This window comes from Mobula hypostoma, chromosome 19 (assembly GCF_963921235.1).
Source record: "Mobula hypostoma chromosome 19, sMobHyp1.1, whole genome shotgun sequence".
NCBI classification, from domain to species: domain Eukaryota; kingdom Metazoa; phylum Chordata; class Chondrichthyes; order Myliobatiformes; family Myliobatidae; genus Mobula; species Mobula hypostoma.
Window position 1 is genome coordinate 15,060,092 of NC_086115.1, and position 27,075 is coordinate 15,087,166.

General features: G+C 43.7%; 1 protein-coding gene across 8 annotated transcripts in view; it reads left to right on the top strand.

Annotated features, from left to right (window-relative positions):
• The window catches only part of r3hcc1l (R3H domain and coiled-coil containing 1-like), a 333,433-nt gene that overhangs the window by 238,992 nt on the left and 67,366 nt on the right, over positions 1 to 27,075 (top strand). For 4 of the 8 annotated variants that reach the window (XM_063071396.1, XM_063071401.1, XM_063071398.1 and 1 more), the window contains one exon: positions 4,696 to 6,691. The exons of 3 other annotated variants lie outside the window; for them this stretch is intronic. In XM_063071396.1, the coding sequence (XP_062927466.1) occupies positions 4,696 to 4,802 (107 nt within the window). In that variant the 3' untranslated portion in view covers positions 4,803 to 6,691. Of the gene's footprint in view, positions 1 to 4,695; positions 6,692 to 27,075 lie in introns of those variants that run through there. One more of the 8 variants, XM_063071403.1, reaches the window with a different exon arrangement.

Genomic DNA, 27,075 nt, shown 5'->3' on the forward strand with positions numbered 1-27,075 from the left:
GTTTCCGAAGATGCAAGCAAAGCAGTCACTGTTTAGTGCCATCTTGACCACTCCGCCTCTCCGTTTCTTCCTAAAGTCCAAAGACGCACCAATTAGTGTGTTAATTGGTCATTGTAAATTGTCCTGTGATTGGGCTAGAGTTACATTGGTGGGTTGCTGAGCAGCATGCCTAGTTGGGCGGAAAAGGCCTGTTCTGCACTGTTATCAAAATAAATAAATTTAGATAGGCACATGAACAGATAGCGAATACAAAGGGTATCAACTATGTGCAAATTAATCAGCATATCAGCATCAGTGGTTGGCACAGGCACTGTGGGTGGGAGAACTTGTTCCTGGATTGTTGTATGAGATCTGAATATCAACTGCTCTTCACCACACACACCCCCACAGATGCTGCTTGACCTGCTGCGTTCCTCCATCTGATTGCCTTTTGCTGCAGATTCTGGCATCTGTTATATCTTGTGTCCTCATTCAATCTCAGTGGCAGTTTTGACAGCTGGGCGATCCAGACAGCGACCCTGTCAGTTACACTGTGCTGCTCTGGACTTAGCGATCAGCTGGGGGCTGGCTTTCCCAGCATAACGTTGCACCTGCGGACAGGTCCTGTAGTCAACTGGGACTCCAGTGGTGCATCCATCTGATAATAAGCAGATACATCAGCACCTAGGCGATTGAATAGTAACAACCCTTCTGTCTCTTATCTGTGTGGATCAAGCAGTGGTCAGCACACGGGGAGCATACACCCAGTCACCCAGAATCTGAACAGAGAAATGTGATGGGTTCTTGTGCATCTCCCAGACTTTTCACTGACTTTCTTCTAGACTTTTATTTTTAAATCATACTTTTTGCATGATGCTTGTTGTGAATTGATCTTTAGGGTTGGCGTTAACAGTCAGCTAAACGTAGAATGCTACAGCACAGGAATAGACCTTACAGCTCTCAATGTATTCACTGAACATGATACTGAATTAAACTGAATCCTTTTCTGTCTGCACATGATCCATATCGCTCCATTCCCTGCTAAAACACTACTATCATATCTGCTTCCAGCATCACCCCTTTGGCAGCCCATTCTAGGCACTTACCACTCCCTGCGTGAAAGAACTTGCCCCACAGCATTAGACTATAAGGTATAGGAGCAGGACTAGGGCATTTGGCCCATGGCTGACCAATCAAGAGTCTATCAACCTCTGCCTTAAATATACATAAAGACTTGGCCTCTACAGCTGCCTTTGACAAAAAATTCCACAGATTCACTACTCTGGCTAAAGAAATTCCTCCTCATCTCCGTTCTATAAGGATGCCCGTCTATTCTGAGACTGTGTCCCCTAGTCTTAGACTCTCCCACCATAGGAAACATCCTCTCCATATCCACTCTATCAAGGCATTTCACCATTCAATACGTTTCAGTGAGGTCACCCCTCATTCTTCTGACTTCTAATGAACACAGGCCCAGAGCCATCAAACACTCTTCATATGACAAGCTATTCACCCTGGAATCATTTCTGTGAACCTCCTTTGAAACCTCTCCAGTTTCAGCACATCCTTTCTAAGGTAAGGGGCCAAACCTGCTCACAGTACTCCAAGTGAGGCCTCACCAGTGCTTTATAAAGTTTCAACATTACATCCTTGCTTTTATATTCTAGTCCTCTTGAAATGAATACTAACATTGCATTTGCCTTCCTCACCACAGACTCAACCTGCAAATTAACCTTTAGGGAATCATGCACAAGGACTACCAAGTCCCTTCGCACCTCAGTTTTTTGTATTTTCTCTCCATTTAGGAAATAGTGAACCCTTTCATTCTTTCTGCCAAAGTGCATGACCGTACACCTCCTGATACTGTATTCCATCTGCCTTCTGGGGTGCCTAAGCACAACTCAAGAGGCAGCAGTACTTTCAATGGATATTATCAAATATTCCCATTTCAGCCTGATACAGCTAAAAAGCACGACTGCTTCTAAGGTCAGTACAGTCAACAAAGATGTCTTAATGCGTTTAAATGAACTATCACTGCTTAAATCTGACAGAAACAACACCAATTGTGGTCAGAAGTGCCCACAGAGGACACCTTGGAGGAAGCGCGGGTATAGATCGGGGTTACAAATGCATTTCAAGAAGCGGGGTTTTAAACTCCCTGCACTGACTATCTTGCTGGCAAACGTGCAGTCTCTGGTGAATAAAATTGATGATCTCAAAGCTAGGGTGCTGCATCAGAGGGACATTAGGACCACGTGTGTCCTTTGTTTCACAGAATCCTGGTTAACCCCTTCCATACTGGATGCAACGATCCAGATCAACAGGATTACTATACACCGTCAGGATAGGTCTATAGAGTCTCTCAAAAGCAGAGATGGAGGAGTATGCCTCATGATCAACTCTTCTTGGTGCACAAATATATTGCTGCTGTCCCAATTCTGCTCACCAGACCTAGAATATCTCGCAGTAAAGTGTCGTCCTTTTTACCTACCACCAGAGTTCTCCGAGGTCATTTTGGTAGCAGTTTACATTCCACCTCAGGTCAATGTCAAGCAGGCTTTAGATGATCTGAGCAATGGGATCAACATGCACGAAACAGCACACCCGAATGCCTTCACCGTCATTTTTGGAGATTTTAACCAGGCCAGTCTGAAAAAATCACTAAGCAACTACCATCAACAGATCACTTGCAACACAGAAGACACAATACAATGAACCATTGCTACACCACCATCAGGAATGCCTATCATGCTATTCCTCACCCTCACTTCAGGAAGTCTGATCACCTGGCTGTACTTCTACTCCCTGATTATAGGCAGAGACTGAAGACTGCAGCACCAGCAGTGAGGACCAAGAAGGTATGGACAAGGGAAGCACAGGAGCATCTACAGGACTGCTTTGATTTGGTGAACTGGACTGTATTCAGGGATTCATCTTCAAACCTAGATGAGTATGCTTCAGTTGTTACCAACTTCATTAAAACCTGTGTGGATGAATGTGTCCCCACAAAGACTTACTGTACATTCCCAAACCAAAAGCTGTTCATCGACTATAGCTCAGCATTTAATACCATCATTCCCACAATCCTGATTGAGAAGTTGCAGAACCTGGGCCTCTGTACCTCCCTCTGCAAATGGATCCTCGACTTCCTAACCGGAAGACCACAACCTGTGCGGATTGGTGATAACATCTCCTCCTCGCTGACGATCAACACTTGCGCACCTCAGGGGTGTGTGCTTAGCCCACTGCTCTACTCTCTATATACACATGACTGTGTGGCTAGGCATAGCTTAAATACCATCTCAAATACCAAATTTGCTGACGATACAGCCATTGTTGGTAGAATCTCAGGTGGTGACGAGAGGGCGTACAGGAGTGAGATATGCCAAATAGTGAAGTGGGGCCACAGCAACAACCTGGCACTCAACGTCAGTAAGACGAAAGAGTTGATTGTGGACCTCAGGAAGGGTAAGATGAAGGAACACATACCAGTCCTCGTAGAGGGATCAGAAGTGGAGAGAGTGAGCAGCTTCAAGTTCCTGGGTGTCAAGCTCTCTGAGGACCTAACCTGGTCCCCACATAGTGATGTTGTTATAAAGAAGGCAAGATAGCAGTTTTACTTCATTAGGAGTTTGAAGAGATTTGGCGATTAATGAACAGCTTCTCCTCCTCTGCCGTCCGATTCCTAAATGGACATTGAATCTTTGGACACTACCTCACTTTTTTAAAATATACAATATTTCTGTTTTTGCACGTTTTTAAAATCTATTCAACATACATAATTGATTATTATTTATTATTTTATTTATTATTTATTTTCTCTGCTACATTACGTATTGCGTTGAACTGCTGCTGCTAAGTTAACAAATTTCATGTCACATGCCGGTGATAATAAACCTGATTCTGATTTTCTTTGCCCATTCTCCTAATCTTTCTATGTCCTTTTCTAGCCTCTCTGCTTCCTCAGAACTACTTGCCCCTCCACCTATCTTCACATCATCTGAAAACTTTGCAACAAAGTCACCAATTTCATCATCCAAATCATTGATATACAGTGTAATGTAAAAAGAATCGGCCCCAACACAGATCCCTGTGAAACACCACTAGGTACCGGCAGCCAGTCAGAAAAAGCTCCCTTTATTCCCACTCTTTGCCTCTTGCCCACTAATCACTGCTTTATCCATGCTAGAATCTTTCCTGTAATATCATGGGCTTTTAGCTTGTTAAGCAGACTCATGTATGGCACCTCGTCAAAGGCCTTCTGAAAATCCAAGTACACAACATCAACTGATTAACATCACCCTTTGGCATCTTCCAAAGCCTCCATATCCTTCTGGTAATATGTGGATCATAACTGCAGACAACACTCCAAGTGTGGACTAACTAATGTTGCAACATGACTTCCTGAATCTTACACTTAATGATTCAGATGCAAGAGGAAGAAAGTTCATTAGTGCTTTTGCTGATGACCCAGATTCTTATTAGAAGCTGATTATCTTATGGATATTTATCAGTGGTTCTTCTGGTTAAAATCTGGCCAGGTTCACAGCCCAGATCTGGCCATGAAGAATGAGTTGAGGGTGAGTTCTCTGAATAGTACACTACATCCACTGTAGCATTCCCACACTTGGATTAACACATTCAGGAAATCAGTAAACCATTCATCAAAAGAGGATCATCAGCTAATGTAGATGCTCATGTTTATTTCATCGTCAGATTACGATGTCTCCCAGATGTCTCAGTTCAGTTGGTTGCCTGCTGCCAGATGTATAAGGTTCAAGATGGGCAATATCACACAGATCAGAACTGCTAATGAATTTTGATTTTTAAATGGTTGTGTACACTGAGTCAGCATCTAGGAGGCCAGGATTGTACATTTACAAAACATTTACAAAAATGACCTTATTGATTCAGGTCCAATGCAGAATAAAAGTTATAATGACAGAGTGTTCTATTTCTGCAAGTTCTGTCATTTGGATGAAACCCTAAGCTAAGTTCTGGTCTGTCTCTTCAGAACTTCTGATGAGTGGAGAATTGAACAAATTGGCATTGTGATATACTGTTGGGAGGATCAGAAGCAGGTTTATTATTATTACTGACATATATGATATGAAATTTGTTGTTTTGCGATAGCAGTTCAGTGCAGAGACAAAACTACTATAAATTACAAAATAAATAAATAATGCAAAAGGAAAAGAATTATGAAGTAGTGTTCATGGACCATACAGAATTTGATGACAGAGTGGAAAAAGCTCTAACTAAATCATTGAGTGTGACTCTTCAGGTTTCGGTACTACTGTAGCGTAGCGTAGCAGAGCAACGTGGTAGCAAAATGCTTTACAGCACTAGCAACCCAGGTTCAGTTCCCGCCGTAGACTGTAAGGAGTTTGTACGTTCTCCCCATGACCGCGTGGGTTTCCTCAAGGTGCTCTGGTTCCCTTCCACATTCCAAAGATGTACTGGTAGGGATAATATGTTATGGGCATGCTACATAGCTTGGCGATACTCATGAGCTGCTTCCAGCACATCCTTAGACTGTGTTGGTTGTTGATGCAAACAAAGTATTTCCCTGTATGCGTCAACGCACATGTAACAAATAAATCTCATTATAATCTCATGTCCCCAATGATATGAAGAGGGCATGTCCAGATGCTGAGGATCCTTAATGATGGATGCTGCCTTCTTGAGGCATTACCTCTTGAAAATGTCCTCAACGGTGGAGAAAGTTGTACTGAAGATGGGGCTGGCTGAGTCTAGAATCCTCTGCATCCACTCGTGATACTGTGCACTGTGGATTAGGGGTGGATCTTTTTAACCATGGGGTGAGAGAAGCTTCCACAGTGCAGAGTTTATGCTCAATGGTGTCACTAGGTCGCCAAGGACAGTTCTTTCTCATTATAATGAATGATCAGTTATTCAGTTTCCTGTGAGAACTTAGACTGAGTTGGATGTCACATAAATCAGACAGGCAAGAAGCCTGCTTCCCAACAGGGCTGTGTTTCCCTGCATTTCCAGATTCCCATTCTACCCCAAGAAACACGGAGACTGTCAGCCAAAAGCAACGTGCTGGAGGAACTCAGTTTGTCGAGCAGCATCTGTAGGGAGAAGGAATTGTCAACATTTCATATCAACCCTCTGCATCAGGACTGGGAGTGAGGAAGAAAGACAGAGTGTGGTGAAAGTGGAATGAACTGCCAGTGGAAGTGATGAGCACAGGTTTGATTTCAATATTTAATAGAAGTTTGGAGAGGTGCGTGGATGATAAGGTTACAGAGGGCTATGGTCCAGGTGGAGGTCGATGGGACTATGCAGATTAATAGTTTGGCACAAGGGCTGAAGGGCCTTTTTCTATGCTGTAGTATTCTATGACTCTATAGCTGATATACAAAGAAGTGTGGAAGGTTGAGACAGGGTCCAGTAGATGGTGTGGACCAAAGAAAGGTCAGGAACGACAGGTAGGTGTAATTGAGAGTCAGAGGTAGCTGGGTGATAGGTAGAAGTAGCCAAGTAGAATTTTTGTTTCAGTTCCCATACCCACGCTCCAGAACGTCCCCCCCCCATCAGCCATTCTTGTCCCTCTCTCCCTCCCCAATCAATCCAGCTATCTACCCACAAATTTCACTCCCCAGATCCCATCCATTTGCCCTGCACCTCTCCCATAATGGTTCCAGATTCACCCTCCTTGTTTGAATCCAGCCCTGGTAACTTGCCTATCCCCTTCTATCCTCTGTCTCCACCCTTATCTTCCCCTTGTCCCACCGCCACCTGTCCATCATTCAATAGGTACATTTAATGTCAGAAAAATGTATACAATATACATCCTGAAATTCTCTTTTTCACAAACATCTATGAAAACATAGGAGTGCCCCAAAAAATGAATGACAGCTAAATGTTAGAACCCCAAAGCCCCCCCCCATGCACATGCAGCAACAAGGCAATGAACCCCCCCCACCCCCACCAGCAAACAGCATCAGCGCCCTCCGCCAAGCACTCAAGCGTGCAGCAATCATCCTCACCCTCCTCCATCCTCCTTTCATCTATCTTCCCCTCCCCCTCTTCTCTTTACTCCAGCTGCCTTTTCTCTCCAATCTCAGTTGCGATGCAGGGTTTTGACCCAAAATGTTGACAATCCCTTTCCTCACCCGGATGCTGCTCCACTCACTCAGTACCTCCAAAGTTCAAAGTAAATTTATTATCAAAGTACATATGTGACACCACATACGACCCTGAGATTCATTTTCTGGCGGGCATACTCAGTAAGTCCAGTAACCATAATAGAGTCAATGAAAGACTGCACCATCAGGGCAGACAAATTGGGCAAATACAAAAAGAAAGAAAAAATGTATAATAATAATAAATAAGCATAAATATCAAGAACATGAGATGAAGAGTCCTTGAAACCGGTCCATAGGTTGTGGGAACAGTTCAGTGTTGTAGTAAGTGAAGATTCTTCACTCAGAGAGTGGTGAATCTGGAATTCTCTGCCACAGGAAACAGTTGAGGCCAGTTCATTGGCGATATTTAAGAGGGAGTTAGATATGGCCCTTGTGGCTAAAGGGATCGGGGGTATGGAGGGAAGGCAGGTACAGGGTTCTGAGTTGGATGATCAGCCATGATCATACTGAATGGCGGTGCAGGCTCGAAGGAACGAATGGCCTACTCCTGCACCTATTTTCTATGTTTCTATGTTTCCCCTCTGGTTTAGGATCCTGATAGTTGAGGGGTAATAACTGTTTCTGAACCTAGTGATATGAGCCTTGAGACTCCTGTGCCTTCTTTCTGATGCAGTTTTATATCCAGATTATAGCATCTGCAATAGGATTCGTACCCTTCAGATCTGCGAAAAGCATGTCTTGAACACTGAATGTTGGAAGTGATCAGGGAAAATCCTATAAAATTGAAAGGCTTGAATAGGATAGAGAGCCCAAATCTTTTTCTCGGGATAGAACTATCAAATACCAGAGATTAGATCAGATTACACTAGCTTTAAATGATATATTTTCATCAAATCATTGAAACATACAATAAAATACATCGTTTGTGCCAATGACAAACACAATCCAGTAATGTGCTTGAGGTAACTGCAAGTGTCACTACGCTTCCAGTGCAAACAACATGCCCACAACTTGCTAACACGAATCTATATGTCTTTGAATTGTTTGAGGAAAGCAGAGTACCCAGAGGAAAGCCACTGGGAAAATGGACACACTCCTCACTGGCAGCAATGGAAATTGAACCCTGATCGTTGGTGCTGTGAAACATTATTCTAGCCGCTATGCTACAGTACTACCCTATGCACAAGGTGTGAGAGAGGAAGTCTAATGGTTATGTGCATGGCAATTTCTTATACAAAGAGTGGAACAGGTTACCAGAGAGGGTGGTGGAGCCAGATACAGTAATGGTGTTAGACGCACAGGGAACGGAGAGGTAGATTATGTGCATATAAAAGAGATTTGTTTTATTTTGGAAATCATGTTCAATACAAAGGTGACCAGTGGTGTGCTTCAGTGATCTGTTCTGGGACCCCTTCTCTTCACAATTTTTATAAATGACCTGGATGAGGAAGTGGAGGGATGGGTTAGTAAATTTGCTGATGACACAAAGGTTGGGGGTGTTGTGGATAGTGTGGAGGGCTGTCAGAAGTTACAGCGGGACATCAATAGGATGCAAAACTGGACTGAGAAGTGGCAGATGGAGTTCAACCCAGATAAGTGTGAAGTGGTTCATTTTGGTAGGTCAAATATGATGGCAGAATATAGTATTAATGGTAAGACTCTTGGCAGTGTGGAGGATCCGAGGGATCTTGGGGTCTGATTCCATAGGACACTCAAAGCTGTACTGTGTGTTAAAGAAGGCATACGTTGTATTGGCCTTCATCAACCGTAGGATTGAGTTCAAGAGCCCAGAGGTAATGTTACAGCAATATAGGACCCTGGTCAGACCCCACTTGGAGTACTGTGCTCACTTCTGGTCACCTCACTACAGGAAGCATGTGGAAACCATAGAAAGGATGCAGAGGAGATTTACGAGGATGTTGCCTGGATTGGGGAGCATGCCTGATGAGAATAGGTTCAGTGAACTTAGCCTTTTCTCCTTGGAGCGACGGAGGACGAGAGGTGACCTGATAGAGGTGTATAAGACAATGAGAGACATTGATCATGTGCATAGTCAGAGGCTTTTTCCCAGGGCTGAAATGGCTAATATGAGAGGGCACAGTTTTAAGGTGTTTGGAATAGGTACAGAGGAGATGTCAGGCGTAAGTTTTTTACGCAGAGAGTGATGAGTGCCTGGAATTGGTTGCCGGCAATGGTGGTGGAGGCAGATACAATAGGGTCTTTTGAGAGAATCTTGGATAGGTACATGAGGTTATAAGTATAGAGGGCTATGGGTAACCCTAGGTAATTTCTGAAGTAAGTACCTGTTCGGCGCAGTTTTGTGGGCCGAAGGGCCTGTATTGTGCTGTAGATTTTCTATGTTTCTACAAATATTGTGGGCTGAGTGGCCCTTTCCTCTGCTGTACTGTTTTATATGCCAACAAATAACAGGATGTTCAGTGGCAGAAGGGCAATGTTAAATTGGGGGTTGCAAGGCCTAGATAACGTGGATGTGGGGAGGATGTTTCCATTACCCCCAACCCTGGAAGTGCATTCCGGCCACTCACCTCTGTGTAAAAAAAATCTATCTCTAACATTGCCCCCATACTTTCTTCAAATCACTGTAAAATTAAGCACCTGGTATTAGCTATTTCCACCCTGGAAAAAAGTGTCTACCTGTCCACTCAATCTGTGCTTCTTATCATCTTGTACACATCCATCAAGTCACCTCTCATCTTCCTTCTCTCCAAAGAGAAAAGCTCTATCTCATTCAACCTATCCTCATAAGGCATACATTTTAATCTAGGCAAGACTAACTGTGTAACTTTCACTTGCCCTGCCACTGGTTTGGGACGTTGGAGTGTGGGAATTAGCCCCCATTTTCCCCTTCCAACAGCTACTCCATTTCCAAAAGTTCTGTTTTTGCCATGAAGCTGCAAGGAGGGTAGCTGCTGTGAAACAGACTGTGTGCTCCTGTTAAAGACAAGTGATTAGTTGCTTTGCCACAAGCTGAGACAGAGGTCAAGCTTGTCACTTCAAATGAAGTGCAAGCCTCTTGAGAGTTATTCAATTGTATCTTTGATTGGCAGCTTCCTTCTAAAATATAATTACTTAAATTAACTGGGATGTCATCGCTTTCTAGAAACTCTTCCTCAGCTTATCCTCAAGTTGGGCAGTGGTCTGCCACTTTATGGGAGGTTCCCTGATTGCTGATGAAAGGTGGGGACAGGGCATGGAAGCTGGAACATTTCTAAAGTGATAGCAGATAAATGTTTGACAGATCAAGAAATAGCGGGGTATGTGGAGAAGTGACACAGAACAGGAGTTGAGATCAGCCGTGGTCATATTAAATGGTGGAGCAGCCCATAGAACCATAATGTATAGAGCAACAGTTAGGCTATTTAGCCCATCAAGTCTGCTCCAGTATTCATTCAAGGTTGACTTCTTTCAACACCATTCTCCCACCACCCCAAGACCATTAGCCCTTCTTACCAATCAAAAACCTATCAATCTCTACCTTAAATATACCCAGTGACTTAGCCTCTGTCGCAACAAATTCCGCAGATTCACCACCGTCTGGCTAAAGAAAATCCTCATCTCAGTTTTAAAGGGACATTGTGGCGATGTGCTACACACGGCGCTAGAATAACCACATGGAGTCGGTGAGTTGGAGTTACGATGAAAGAGATTTATTCAAACTTCGCGGCCCGCTTTAAAGCCTTCTCGTTTCTGCCCTCCCTGGGCGGGACTACTGTGGGGAATGTATATTCCTAGACCCTTTCTGCGCGCGGGATTTTCCCCCTGCTGGTGAAGATGGCCTGGCGCCCTTTTTGCTGCCGGCCCCCTGCCTGCGCGCGCTGTTGTGAGCCGGTTCGTGTGTGCCAGAAAGTGGGTCGCCACATAACCCCACCCCCCCCAGAACCGGCGATACCTCCCCCAATGTCCACAGTCTGGATCGGCCTCTGTTTGGGAGGTCTGCCCCTGCGCCACGGTGCCTGAGCCTGGACCGGTTGCGCCAAGTCCACATGGGCCGGTTTGAGTCGGTCCACTGTGAATACCTCCTCTCTCCCCCCAATGTCCAGCACGAACGTGGACCCGTTGTTCCTGATCACCTTAAACGGTCCCTCGTAGGGCCGCTGTAGTGGTGCCCGGTGTCCGCCCCGTCGTACAAAAAAAACTTACAGTTCTGCAGGTCTTTGGGTACGCAGGTCGGGCTCTGTCCGTGCTGTGAAGTGAGTATGGGGGCCAGGTTACCGAGCCTCTCCCGTAGTCTGTCCAGGACTGCTGTGAGTTCTTCCTCTTGCCCCCCTGGGGCTGGTATGAACTCTCCTGGGACGACCAGGGGCGCGCCGTACACCAACTCGGCCGATGAGGTGTGTAGATCCTCCTTGGGCGCCGTGCGGATTCCGAGCAGAACCCAGGGAAGTTCGTCCACCCAGTTAGGCCCCTCCAGGCGGGCCATGAGAGCCGATTTCAGGTGACGGTGGAAGCGCTCCACTAGTCCGTTCGACTGTGGGTGGTAGGCAGTTGTGTGGTGTAGCTGTGTTCCTAAAAGGCTGGCCATAGCCGACCACAGGCTGGATGTGAACTGGGCGCCCCTGTCGGAGGTAATGTGGGCCGGTACCCCAAAGCGTGCTACCCAGGTTGCGATCAGTGCTCGGGCGCAGGATTCGGAGGTGGTGTCGCTGAGCGGGACTGCCTCTGGCCATCTGGTGAACCGGTCTATCATAGTTAGGAGGTACCGCACTCCTCGTGACACTGGCAGGGGCCCCACGATATCCACATGGATGTGGTCGAACCTCCGGCGGGTGGGTTCGAACCGCTGCGGCGGAGCCTTGGTGTGCCGCTGCACCTTGGCCGTTTGGCACTGCATGCACGTTTTGGCCCATTCACTGACCTGCTTACGAAGTCCATGCCACACGAACCTGTTGGAGACCAGCCGGACGGTTGTCCTAATGGAGGGGTGCGCTAAGTTGTGAATGGACTCGAAAACCCGCCGGCGCCAGGCTGCTGGGACGACGGGGCGGGGTTGGCCGGTAGCTACGTCACATAGTAGGGTCCTCTCACCTGGGCCTACGGGGAGGTCTTGAAGCTGTAAACCGGAGACTGCAGTCCTGTAACTGGGGATCTCAGTGTCTGCCTGCTGTGCCTCTGCCAGCGCTGTATAGTCCACCCCCTGGGACAGGGCCTGTATGGTCGGTCTGGAAAGTGCGTCCGCCACGACGTTGTTCTTTCCCGAGACATGCCGGATGTCCGTCGTGTACACAGAGATGTAGGACAGATGTCGCTGCTGGTGGGACGACCAGTGGTCGGACACCTTAGTGAACGCAAAGGTAAGCGGTTTGTGGTCTGTGAACGCGGTGAAGGGCCTACCTTCTAAGAAGTACCTGAAATGCCGGATTGCCAGGTATAGTGCCAATAGCTCCCGGTCAAAAGCACTGTATTTGAGTTCGGGTGGTCGTAGGTGTTTGCTGAAGAACGCCAGGGGTTGCCAGTGACCCTCGATGAGTTGTTCCAGCACTCCACAGACCGCTGTGTTGGATGCATCCACCGTGAGGGCAGTAGGAACGTCCGTTCTGGGGTGCACTAGCATCGCGGCGTTTGCCAAGGCTTCTTTTGTTTTAACAAAAGCAGTTGCGGCCTCTTCATCCCAGGTAATGTCCTTGCCCTTATCCGACATCAGGGTGAACAGGGGGCGCATGGTTCGGGCTGCTGAGGGGAGGAAACGGTGGTAGAAATTCACCATACCCATGAATTCCTGCAAGCCTTTGATTGTGTTGGGTCGGGGGAAGTGGCGGACCGCGTCTACCTTGGCGGGCAGCGGGGTTGCCCCGTCTTTAGTAATCCTGTGGCCCAGGAAGTCGATGGTGTCGAGTCCGAACTGGCATTTGGCTGGATTGATTGTAAGGCCGAATTCACTCAGGCGGGAGTAGAGCTGGCGGAGGTGGGACAGATGCTCCTGCCGACTACTGCTGGCTATGAGGATGTTGTCCAAATAGATGAATGCAAAGTCCAGGTCGCGTCCCACTGCGTCCATTAGCCGCTGGAAAGTCTGTGCGGCATTCTTTAGACCAAACAGCATTCAGAGGAATTCGAAAAGTCCGAACGGGGTGATAAGTGATGTTTTGGGGATGTCGTCCGGATGTACAGGGATTTGATGGTATCCCCGGACGAGGTCTACCTTGGAAAAGATCCTTGCGCCGTGTAGGTTTGCTGTGAAGTTTTGAATGTGTGGCACAGGGTAGCGGTCTGGCGTTGTAGCCTCGTTCAGTCTGCGGTAGTCACCGCATGGTCTCCAGCCCCCCATTGCCTTGGGCACCATGTGAAGGGGGGAGGCCCATGGGCTGTCGGACCGTCGTATGATCCCTAATTCCTCCATCTTCTTGAACTCCTCCTTCGCCAGTCGGAGCTGTCCGGGGGAAGCCTTCGAGCACGGGCGTGGACGGGTGGTCCCTGGGTCGGGATGTGGTGCTGTACTCCGTGTCTGGGCATGGCTGCCGTGAACTGCGGTGTCAGTGCTGATGGGAAATCCGCCAGGACCCTGGTAAATTCATCGTCGAACAGCGTGATGGAGTCCAGGTGTGGGGCTGGCAACTGTGCTTCACCCAGGGAGAACGTTTGAAAAGTCTTGGCATGGACTAATCGCTTCCCTTGCAAGTCGACCAGCAGGCTGTGGGCTAGTAGAAAATCTGCCCCCAGCAGTGGTTGGGCCACGGCGGCCAGTGTGAAGTCCCACGTGAACCGGCTGGAGCTGAATTGTAGCCGCACCGTGTGGGTGCCGTAGGTTCGTATTGTGCTGCCATTAGCGGCCCTCAGGGTGGGTCCCGCTTCTCTGTTGCGGGTGTCGTAACTCGTTGGAGGTAAGACGCTGATCTCCGCTCCGGTGTCGACCAAAAAGCGGCGTCCCGACTGCTTGTCCCAGACGTACAGGAGGCTGTCCTGATGGCCAGCCGCCGTAGCCATCAGCGGCGGCTGGCCCTGGCATTTCCCGGGAATTTGCAGGGCGGTCTGCAGCGGCGGGCCTGGTCTGGTCTGTGGTTGGGCAGGCGGCTTGGTGATCTGTGCGACGGATGCCCCTCTCTCTTTCCTGGCATTCCACAGCACATCTGCTCGGGCCGCCACCTCCCGGGGGTTGCTGAAATCTGCGTCGGACAGCAGCAGGCATATGTCCTTGGGCAGTTGCTCTCGGAACGCCTGCTCAAACATGAGGCAGGGCTTGTGCCCTTCAGCCAGGGCCAGCATCTCGTTCATTAATGCTGACGGCGGCCTGTCTCCCAAACCATCCAGGTGCATTAAGCGGCGTGCTCGTTCGCGCCGTGAGAGTCCGAAAGTCCTTATGAGCAGGGCTTTGAATGCTGTGTATTTGCCGTCCTCCGGGGGGCGACTGTATAAACTCCTCAACTTGTGCAGCAGTCTCCTGGTCGAGGGAGCTCAGCACGTAGTAGTAGCGAGTGGACTCCGAGGTTATCTGCCGAATGTGGAATTGTGCTTCTGCTTGTTCGAACCATAATTGGGATCGCAGCGTCCAGAAGCTTGGCAGTTTTAACGAAACTGCGTGAACAGATGCGGCGTCGGTCATCTCTGGTCCAAATATCGTTTGGGCCGTCAGGGTCACCAATTGTGGCGACGTGCTACACACGGCGCTAGAATAACCACACGGAGTCGGTGAGTTAGAGTTACGATGAAAGAGATTTATTCAAATTTCGCGGCCCGCTTTAAAGCCTTCCCGTTCCTGCCCTCCCTGGGCGGGACTACTGTGGGGAATGTATATTCCCAGACCCTTTCTGCGTGCAGGATTTTCCCCCTGCTGGTGAAGATGGCCTGGTGCCCTTTTTGCTGCCGGCCCTCTGCCTGCGCGCGCTGTTGTGAGCCGGTTCGTGTGTGCCAGGAAGTGGGTCGCCACAACATCTCTTTATTCTAAGGTTGTGCCCTTTGGCCTGCCACTGATGGAAACACCCTTTTCACATCCATTCTGTCCAGTCCTACTGGTACTCCTGTTTCCTTGTGTTCTTGTGTATAAACAGCCTCCAATATGATTTATTTACATAATCAAGCAAAGCTGTTTGCCATTTGAGCTGACTCATGCAAATTCAAATACCTTTCATTTAAAACTCATTATTAATTAGAATTGAAGTCACATTCTGGTGTAATGCTGATTATATCATATTTTATTACAATTTTCTGTCAACAGGGTCTAAGTATTCCATTAGTCCCACACTGCTATTATTTCCCTGTTCTTTCTCTCATGCTCAGCAATTCCCTCAGTATGACACCCCATCCCATTCTCTGCCTTCAGTTACACTTACAGCAGTTAATTACCCGCATATCATTATGGGGTGAGGGAATGTACAGACCAAGATGCTCAGGGACTAAGGTGCTATTTTTTTTTGTGTGATTGTATTTTTTTTTGCTATCATAATTACAGTGGCATGCAAAAGTTTGGGCACCCCTGGTCAAAATTTCTGTTACTGTGAATAGTTAAGTGAGTATAATATGAACTGATCTCCAAAAGTCATAAAGTTAAAGATGAAACATTCTTTTCAACATTTTAAGCAAGATTAGTGTATTATTTTTGTTTCGTACAATTTTAGAGTGAAAAAAAAAAGGAAAGGAGCACCATGCAAAAGTTTGGGCACCCCAAGAGATTTGAGCTCTCAGATAACTTTTACCAAAGTCTCAGACCTTAATTAGCTTGTTAGGGCTATGGCTTGTTCACAGTCATCGTTAGGAAAGGCCAGATGATGCAAATTTCAAAGCTTTATAAATACCCTGACTCCTCAAACCTTGTTCCAACAATCAGCAGCCATGGGCTCCACTAAGCAGCTGCCTAGCACTCTGAAAATTAAAATAAATGATACCCACAAAGCAGGAGAAGGCTATAAGAAGATAGCAAAGCTTTTTCAGGTAGCCGTTTCCTCAGTTCGTAATGTAATTAAGAAATGGCAGTTAACAGGAACGGTGGAGGTCAAGTTGAGGTCTGGAAGACCAAGAAAACTTTCCATGAGAACTGCTCGTAGGATTGCTAGAAAGGCAAATCAAAACCCCTGTTTGATTGCAAAATTCCTTCAGGAAGATTTAGCAGACTCTGGAGTGGTGGTGCACTGTTCTACTGTGCAGCGACACCTGCACAAATATGACCTTCATGGAAGAGTCATCAGAAGAAAACCTTCCCTGCGTCCTCACCACAAAGTTCAGCGTCAGAAGTTTGCAAAGGAACATCTAAACAAGCCTGATGCATTTTGGAAACAAGTCCTGTGAACTGATTAAGTTAAAATAGAACTTTTTAGCCTCAAGGAGCAAAGGTATGTTTGGAGAAAACAGGGTGCAGAATTTAATGAAAAGAACACCTCTCCAACTGTTAAGCACGGGGGTGGATCGATCATGCTTTGGGCTTGTGTTGCAGCCAGTGGCACGGGGAACATTTCACTGGTAGAGGGAAGAATGAATTCAGTTAAATACCAGCAAATTCTGGAAGCAAACATCACACCGTCTATAAAAAAGCTGAAGATGAAAAGAGAATGGCTTCTACAACAGGATAATGATTCTAAGCACACCTCAAAATCCACAATGGACTACCTCAAGAGGCGCAAGCTGAAGGTTTTGCCATGGCCCTCACAGTCCCCTGACCTAAATATCATCGAAAATCTGTGGATAGACCTCAAAAGAGCAGTGCATGCAAGACAGCCCAAGAATCCCACAGAACTAGAAGCCTTTTGCAAAGAAGAATGGGCAAAAAACCCCCAAACAAGAATTGAAAGACTCTTAGCTGGCTACAGAAAGCGCTTACAAGCTGTGATACTTGCCAAAGGGGGTGTTACTAAGTACTGACCATGCAGGGTGCCCAAACTTTTGCTTTGGGCCCTGTTCCTTTTTTTGTTATTTTGAAACTGTAAAAGATGGAAGTAAAAAAAGTAATCTTGCTTAAAATATTAAGGAAATGTGTCATCTTGGGGGACTTCCGGTAGCGCTCATGGAGTGAAGTCGCGTTCTTGACTCGCTCCATTACCTCTGAGTTTTTTCTCTCTATGGTCAGCTATACTTTAATTAACTATTAAGGCATCAATTTTTACAATACTTTGAATTAAACTGAATTCTCTGACAATTGGATGATACTGAGATCGGCTATGTCTAAGAACGGGAAAGACGGCAAGGATGGTAAACCTCCGGTTAAACCGAAAGCTACGGATCTCCCTCCGACTGAATCACCGGTGACTTTGAAAGCGATATCGGAGTTAATTCAGAGGGAAATTTCAACCTCTGTTAGGGAGATGATTCGTACAGAAATTGTGGGCTTTGTTAAAGACCTGATTCATACGGAAATCTCAACTAAGTTCCAGAAAATTGCCGATTTAATTGATAAGATGCAAACATGTATTGCGGAACATCAGTCGGCTATATCTGATCTTCAAAAATCCGCGCAACAAAGTGAGCTTAAGATGGGGAAAATCGAAGAAACAATTAATGTAATGAACAAGAAACTTGACTTTTTGACTTTTAAAAACTCTGACTTGGAATCTAGAATGCGACGGCAGAATTTACGAATGATTGGCGTCAGGGAAGCCGTGGAAGCTAACAACCCTATGAAATATTTCTCCCAACTTTTAAAAGATGCATTCCCTACTGTATTTCCTGACCAACCACCGCTACTGGATCGTGTTCACAGAATCCCATCATACTCGTCTAGGTCAGATAGACCTAGGCATGTTATCTTACGTTTTCATTACTTTCAAGACAAGGAGAGACTGTTTCGATTCGCTCGATTTAAAGGTTTCATTGATTTTTCGGATCTTAAGTTCCGATTCGTGGAAGATTTCAGTAAACCAATCTGGGACCAACGGGTCCGTTACAGATCCGTGATGTCGGAATTCTATAAGATGGATTTAAGACCAGCGCTGCTGTACCCTGCACGTCTAAGGATTCGCATGTTAGATGGAGCCCTTCGTTTTTTTGATTCTCCATCGGATGCCCAGAGTTATCTGGATCAACTTTCATCCTCAACATCTTAATTGCCTTTTTTTAATTTTCTCCGTTGATCGGAGGCTGTGAATTGGTTGGTTTTAACTTTTCTGTGCCCTATTTGGGCAGAAAAGTTTACTTTCGATTTCTTAATATGGCTGCTAAACTTTCTTTTTAACTGCGTCATTTCTTTCTTTTCCCAGGGGATTCTGGGTGGTTACTTCCCTTTTGTCATCTTACGTATTTCCTGTGCGGCCTTAAATTTTGTAGTTTTTTTTTTAATTTTATTCTGTTTTGCTTTTTATAATCATTTTATGTTAATAATCCTATTTTTTTTGTTGCTGTGTCTATTCATGAGTTTGAGGTTTATTGTGTTTTTTTTTAATATATACTTTCCGGCTTTTGTTCTGTTCTGTGTGTATTTTAATTGAGCTAACTTTTTTTTACTTATTTTTTTACTGTTTTACAATTAGCTGATCCTTTTCATATTTATACCTTTTTTTTAGGGAGCGTATACCGGAAGTCATGGGGGTAGTTTTAGCGCTTGCTTCTTTCTGGCGGGTCTGCTTTAGATTTCGCCTTGGGGTCTTGGGGTGGGGGGTGGTGGGAGGGGCTTCACGTTTTAGTTTGTTTCTCTTTGGGCTATATACATTATTGAAGTATTGGTTGCGTCCTTTTCCCCGGTATCTTTTGTATGTTCTGTTTCCTCTCCGGGTTTGTGGGTCGCGCCTATTGTCAATCCTCCTTGTTGTGGGTTGACTTTAGGATTTATGGAGTCTATTATTAATTTTGTCTCCTGGAATACTAATGGTCTTAATCATCCTATTAAAAGGAAAAAAGTTTTTAAAGTGTTCCGGAGACTTAAAGCACAAATTTTATTTTTACAAGAGACCCATGTACGGAGGGGGGACAGACTACGTTTTTTCAAATTCTGGAAGGGACAACAATTTCATTCGAACTCCAATGCTAAGATTCGAGGCGTCTCTATTTTTATAGACTCCTCAGTTACTTTTATACAACAGGATATTATCTCTGATCCGAATGGTAGATTTTTATTGGTTAGTGGTTTACTATTTAATAAAAAAGTAGTTTTGGTTAATGTTTATGCTCCTAATATGGATTGTCCGGAATTTTATAAATCATTGTTTGATCAGTTTCCGAATTTGAACGAGTTTTCATTGATTTGGGGCGGAGATCTTAATACCTGTTTATCTCCAGCTTTGGACCGTTCGGCTCCTTTACGGACTTTACCTAATAAATCTGCAAATTTGATTAATTTTTTCCTTTCTGATTCTGGGTCGACGGACATTTGGCGTTTTCTGCATCCTCAGGAAAAAGATTTTTCCTTCTTTTCACATGTTCATCATTCCTATTCAAGAATTGATTATTTTTTCATTGATTCTCGTCTCATTCCTTCAGTGATTAAATGTGATTATGATTCTATAACCATTTCGGATCATGCTCCACTTAAGCTTTCTATTAAAATTATGGCCAATATACCAAACAATAGACAATGGCGTTTTAATTCGCTGTTGCTTCAGGACTCGGACTTTGTTAATTTTATGAATGAACAGATTGAGCTTTTTTTTACAATTAACCATACAGAAGATATTTCGGTTAACACTCTTTGGGACACTTTTAAAGCCTATATTCGGGGTCAGATTATTTCGTATTCCGTTGCTTTGAGGAAGAAACAGAAGCAGGAGGAGATGGCAATTGTGGACAAGATTAAAGAAATTGATAAGAAATATGTTATGGCTCCTTCTGAGGAGCTATACAAACAAAGAACTGAACTTCAAATGGAACACAGTTTACTACTCTCGTCCTCAATTGTAAACCAATTAAAGAAAACAAGAAGTGATTTTTATGTTCACAGTGATAAAATTGGCAAGCTGCTGGCTAATCAATTGAAATCTAATTATGTTAAATCTCAAATCAATCAGATTTATAACCAAAATGATCGATTGATATTGGATCATGTGGGGATTAATCAAACCTTTTGTGATTTTTATTCTTCTTTATATCAATCAGAGTCTCCTCGAGATTCTAAATATATGAATGATTTTTTAGATAAGTTAGACTTCCCTCAGATTTCACAGGATATGTCTTCTTTATTGGATACTTCCATTACAATGGATGAGATTAAGAATGTTATTTTTTCTATGAATCTGGGGAAAGCTCCTGGCCCTGATGGGTTTACCGTTGAATTTTATAAATGTTTTGCTTCTTTATTGATTCCTTGGCTCTGTAAGGTTTTTGAGGCTTCTTTGAAACTTGGTAAACTTCCGGAATCTTTTAATAGAGCATCAATTTCTTTAATACTAAAGAAGGATAAAGACCCTGCTCAATGTGCATCTTATAGACCAATATCTTTATTAAATGTTGATTCTAAAGTTTTTTCTAAGTTATTAGCAAATAGACTAGAAAAAGTACTTCCTTCTATTATTTCGGAAGACCAAACGGGTTTTATTAAAGGTCGTTACTCTTTTTATAATATTCGTACATTGTTAAATATCGTTTATACTCCCTCACAAAATGTTCCTGAGTGTGTTATTTCTTTAGATGCCGAGAAAGCTTTTGATAGAGTAGAATGGCCTTATTTATTTAAGGTGCTTGAAATGTTTAATTTTAGCTTGAAATTTATATCCTGGATTAAACTGTTATATCACTCCCCTGTAGCCTCGGTTCGTACTAACTCCTTAAACTCACCTTTCTTTCCTCTCTTTCGTGGTACTCGACAAGGCTGTCCTCTTAGTCCCCTATTATTTGATATTGCATTAGAACCTCTTGCAATTGCTATTCGAGAATCTTCAAATATTACTGGGATAACTCGGGGATTAAAGTCCCATAAATTATCACTCTATGCTGATGATTTACTTTTATATATTTCTAATCCTGAGAGATCCATTCCTGCTGTTTTAGAGTTATTAGCACAATTTGGTCTTTTCTCAGGTTATAAATTAAATCTTAGTAAGAGTGAACTTTTTCCGATTAATAAACATCTTCCCTTATATTATAAATTTCCATTTAAATTGATTAATAATTACTTTTCATATCTTGGGATTAAAATTACTTGTAAACATAAAGATTTATTTAAGACTAACTTTTTACCATTAATAGACCATATTACTCAACTTTCATCTAAATGGTTTCCCTTATATTTAACTTTGATTGGTCGTATTAATGCAGTTAAGATGTTTTTTTTGCCAAAATTTTTATATGTGTTTCAGGCATTACCAATTTTCGTTCCTAAATCTTTTTTTGATAAAGTTGACTCTAAAATTTCTTCATTTATTTGGCAGAATAAGAATCCGAGACTGGGTAAAATACATTTACAGAAAGCTAAGAGAGATGGAGGTTTAGCATTACCTAACTTTAGATTTTATTATTGGGCTATTAATATTCGACATATGAAATTTTGGTTACTTGACCGGGACATACTATCTATTCCTAAATGGGTAGCATTGGAATTACAATCTGTTCAGGGTTATACACTTGGTTCTATTTTAGGTTCCTCTCTTCCTTTTGATTCGAAACGCCTTAAGCAGGTCTCTAACCCGATAGTTAAATATGCTTTGCGCATTTGGTTTCAATTCAGAAAATTTTTTGATCTTAATCAATTCGGGTTAGCGATTCCTATTTTAGGTAACATATTTTTTCCTCCCTCTTTTACGGATCGCGCTTTTCAAACTTGGAAGACTAAGGGTATTTTACGGTTTTTGGATTTATTTTTAGATGGTTCCCTTATGTCTTTTGAACAATTATCTAATAAATATAACTTATCAAGAATACATTTTTTTAGATATTTACAAGTTAGAAATTTCCTAAGTACTATACTTTCTTCCTTTCCAATGCTTCCTCCTATATATATTTTAGATTCGATAATTAACCTTAATCCATGTCAGAAAGGTGCATCGGCTATGATTTATAATATTATTATGAAACTTAGGAAAGCTCCATTTGATAAGATTAGGGTAGATTGGGAACAGGAATTGGGGCTTACCATTTCTGTGGATGATTGGGGGCAGATTTTACAATTAGTTAATACTTCCTCTATTTGTGCTAAACATTCCCTAATTCAATTTAAAGTAGTTCATAGAGCACATATGTCCAAAGATAAGTTAGCGCGTTTTTACTCGCATATTAATCCTTTCTGTGATAGATGTTCGGGGCAGATAGCCTCTTTAACTCATATGTTTTGGTCTTGCCCTACTTTGGAAACTTTTTGGAGAGATATTTTCAATATTATTTCTAAGGTATTAAATATAGATATCTCTCCTCACCCTATTACTGCTATCTTTGGACTACCTAAAATTTCTAGTAATCTTTCCCCTTCAGCCCGTAGAATGATTGCATTTCTTACTTTAATGGCGAAAAGATGTATTTTACAACATTGGAAAGAGCTTAATGCTCCAACTACCTTTTTTTGGTTTTCTCAGACGATTTTATGTTTGAATCTGGAGAAAATTAGAAGTAACCTTTATGATTCTTCATTTAAATTTGAACAGATTTGGGGACCTTTTATTCGATATTTTCATTTAATGTAATATTTACCCTTCTTGTTTTTTCTTCACTGTTTTAATGGAGGTCGGGATTGAGGACGTGATTTTAAGTTTAACTCTGTTTGGTTTCAAGTTAGCCCATTGCTTTGCTTTGCTTTTAGTTAGTTGCACGGTGGGTTTTTTTTTGGGGTTTTTTTTTCTTTTTTTTCCATTGATATATATAAAATCTAGTATACTATTATGTTATCTTGGTTTCTTATGCTTAAATTACATTGTTTGTAGTATTTTCTTTTTGGTATTGTTATCTTTTGGAATTTTATTATACTTTAACATTGTATTAATGTTTATATGGCTTACCTTTTTTGTATACTTACTCAATAAAAAGATTTAAAAAGAAAGGAAATGTGTCATCTTTAACTTTATGCCTTTTGGAAATCAGGTCATCTTTTACTTGCTTAGCTGTTCACAGTAACAGAAATTTTGACCAGGGGTGCCCGAACTTTTGCATGCCACTGTATATGTCACCATATACAGTACTATGTAAAAGTTTTAGGCATATATGTAGCTAAGGTGCCTAAGACTTTGTACAGTTTGTTAATGTGGAATTTGTAAATCTGGTGGGAGCAAAGGAGTTGGGAATGGTGAGGGTGGAGTGCTGTGGGAGGACTGTGGAACAGTTGGCAGAGAAGTATTGGAGTGGGGGGATGGCATGGGTACAGACACACCCAGCCCTGAGACACCAAGGAAAGTCATTTGATTCCAATTGATTGGTTTATTGGTCATTACAGAATGTCTTTATGGTGCTTCCTGCTCCCTCTCCTCTCTTTTTCCCTTTTCCCAGCCACAATTCCCATCTTCCTGCCCCGTCTCACTTTCAGTCCACAATAGAGACCCATATCACAACCAGGCTTACCATCATTCACATGTCGTGAATTTTTGCAGCAGCAGCAGTGCAGCACAATACATAACATTACTACATTACCGTGCAAAAGTCTTAGACACCCCAGCTATAAATGTGTGTGTGTACGACTTTTACACAGTACTATATGTACCTTGTGCTCTGTGTGACACTGTTTCATTTGGCTGTATTCATCTCTGTAGTTGACTGACAATTAAAGTTAATCTTAAACCTAGCTTAAATTTAAACATGAGCAGCCTGAGGAATCCCACACAGTCACAGAGGAAAGATACAAATTCCACGCAGACAGCAGCCATGGTCCAGATTAAACCTATGTCGCTAGAATTATGTGACACCTTCCTAAGCCGGTGAGAACATAAGGTAAAACCAATAAACCATTGTACGGGGAGAAAAGGAGAATTTTCCCACCCCTCTTGCAGAAAGACTTCAAAATAAACTGCACTCTCCCACCAGTGACCTAACCACAATCAGCTAACCCAGTACACATAAAAATTACTGGGTTGTACGGTTGATAGCTCGTCCAAGTAACTCCCATTCATTTAAAACCTGCACAGGTTTAAACGAGGTTTCATTCTTACACTTTCCCACTATTGGATTTCTCTGGTGCAGGTTACTGTGTTGTTTATTGATTTGTGTGTTTAAAATTGTGTAGTGAAACGGCTAGCGGATAACCAGGGGAACAGATTCGAGGTGATTGGCAGAAGGATCCGAGGCCACATGAATAAAACTGTTTTCACCACACAAATAGTTATGGTTTAGAATGTGATGGAGGGTATGGTGATGGAAATAGATTTGAGAGATTGTCTTCAAAAGGCAATTGTTTAAATATGCCAAGGAGAAATAAAATTTGCGGGGATACTGGAGGAATACGGAATTAATTGAGTTATTGTTTGAACAAGCCAGCACTGACTTGATTGGCCAAGTAGCCTCCTCCTGCTCCATAATATTCAGTGATTCAGTTCCTCAGTAGAGATGTTCACACATCAAATGCATAAGTCTGCTAGTTGCTAACATCTGCCTTGACACCCCAGGGGTTGGGAAGAGACTGAGAAATAGTTCTCAACTAATGCGCTGTCTGCAGTCTCATCTCACAGTTCATATAAATGAAATGAACAGCTTGATTGCTTGTGTGTTTTGTTATGTCATCTAAAGCCCTCCTGTGAGTCAACTGCCTTGTAATCACTATCCTAGCTCTTACCCCCAGTGCTACAAGCAGTTTAACCTAAATGTTTCATTGCTAATCTACCCTTTAACTAAATACAAAAAAAATCATGTTTATTAAAAGAAAATTCATTAAATGCAAATTTTAAATTCAAATTCCAATATTGAATGTGTGGTATGCACAAAGGTGACATGTATCTGCAAGCGTAATTTATATCTGAACCTCGGATATATTCCACTGCATTTTCATGGAACATTATTTCTAGCTTTAAAACACACACCTTCACTCTTTCATGACTTTTGTTCAGGCAAAAAAAAATGCTGTAGGTGCCTTCCCCTGATAATTATTATTCCACTTTTGTTCAGGGAGAGAATAGGGGTCAGTAATAGAAAGGCTGATTTGAGAAACAAATGCCTTGCTGAACCCAAATAACGCAGTAGCAGATGGAATGCGTCCAAGAGCACTTAAATAAATGAGAACTGAGGCTTGGGACAGTGTGATGGGAATTTTATTTTACAGCTCATTGGACGTAGTCACAGATTCCAATCTTTGAGAAAGGTTAAAGGAATGATCTTGTGAATTGTGTGCTTGTTAACTCGGCAATCTGTATGCTAGAGGATCTGGTAAAATTAGTTGTGCATTAGGGACAACCATAATTACAAGTGGACCAATATACTGTGCATATTGGGGTTGGTATGGCTGTCAATGTGTCAATATTAAATATCTTTGAAAAACTTTTGAGATTGTAAAGAAAGTGGCACAAGTGTCATGGTCTGAGGAGAGGTCTGGGGGTGAACTTCACACAATGAGGAGGAGGGAATGAGCAAAGTCTCCAGAAATAATATTAATAAGGAGCATGATGCCATTGACGATTACCCTAAGCATTCTGGGAAACTATTGGGCTTCACTTAAGGTGAGAGGAGGTCACTTGAAAGGAAGTACAGAGAGAGTGCTGGGTGCATGGAATGCACTGCCAGGGGTGGGGGCAAATACAAACAAAGACATTTAGAGGCTCTTAGATGGACACATGAATATGCAGAGAATGGAAGGATCTGGAATTCGTGTGGGCAGAAAGGATTACTTTAACAACAGGAATTCTGCAGATGCTGGAAATTTAAACAACACACATCACAGTTGCTGGTGAACGCAGCAGGCCAGGCAGCATCTGTAGGAAGAGGTACAGTCGACGTTTCAGGCCGAGACCCTTCGTCAGGACTAACTGAAGGAAGAGCTAGTAAGAGATTTGAAAGTGGGAGGGGGAGGGGGAGATCCAAACTGATAAGAGAAGACAGGAGGGGAAAGGATGGAGCCAAGAGCTGGACAGGTGATTGGCAAAAGGGGATACGAGAGGATCATGGGACAGGAGGCCCAGGGAGAAGGAAAAGGGGGAGGGGGGAAACCCAGAGGATGGGCAAGGGGTCTAGTGAGAGGGACAGAGGGAGAAAAAGGAGAGAGAGAAAAGGAATGTGTGTATATAAATAAATAACGGATGGGGTACGAGGAGGAGGTGGGGCATTAGCGGAAGTTAGAGAAGTCAGTGTTCATGCCATCAGGTTGGAGGCTACCCAGACAGAATATAAGATATTGTTCCTCCAACCTGAGTGTGACTTCATCTTTACAGTAGAGAAGGCCGTATCAGAATGGGAATGGGACGTGGAATTAAAATGTGTGGCCACTGGGAGATCCTGCTTTCTCTGGCGGACAGAGCGTAGGTGTTCAGCAAAACAAACTCCTAGTCTGCGTCGGGTCTCGCCAATATATAGAAGGCCACATCGGGAGCACCGGACGCAGTATATCACCCCAGCCGACTCACAGGTGAAGTCAACAAGGGTCAGGGGTCTCCCCCGCCCTCTGCTTTCCGCAGGGATCGCTCCCTACGTGACTCCCTTGTCCATTCGTTCCCTCCCCAACCCTCCCCACCGATCTCCCTCCTGGCACTTATCCTTGTAAGCGGAACAAGTGCTACACATGCCCTTACACTTCCTCCCTCACCACCATTCAGGGCCCCAGACAGTCCTTCCAGGTGAGGCGACACTTCACCTGTGAGTCGGCTGGGGTGATATACTGCGTCCGGTGCTCCCGATGTGGCCTTCTATATATTAGCGAGACCCGACGCAGACTGGGAGATCTTTTCGCTGAACACCTACGCTCTGTCCGCCAGAGAAAGCAGGATCTCCCAGTGGCCACACGTTTTAATTCCCCATCCCATTCCCATTCTGATATGTCTATCTATGGCCTCCTCTACTGTAAAGATGAAGCCACGCTCAGGTTTGAAGAACAACACCTTATATTCCGTCCGGTAGCCTCCAACCTGATGGCATGAACGTTGACTTCTCAAACTTCTGCTAATGCCCCACCTCCCCCTCATACCCCATCCGTTATTTATTTATATACACACATTCTTTTTCTCTCTCTCCTTTTTCTCCCTCTGTCCCTTTCACTATACCCCTTGCCCATCCTCTG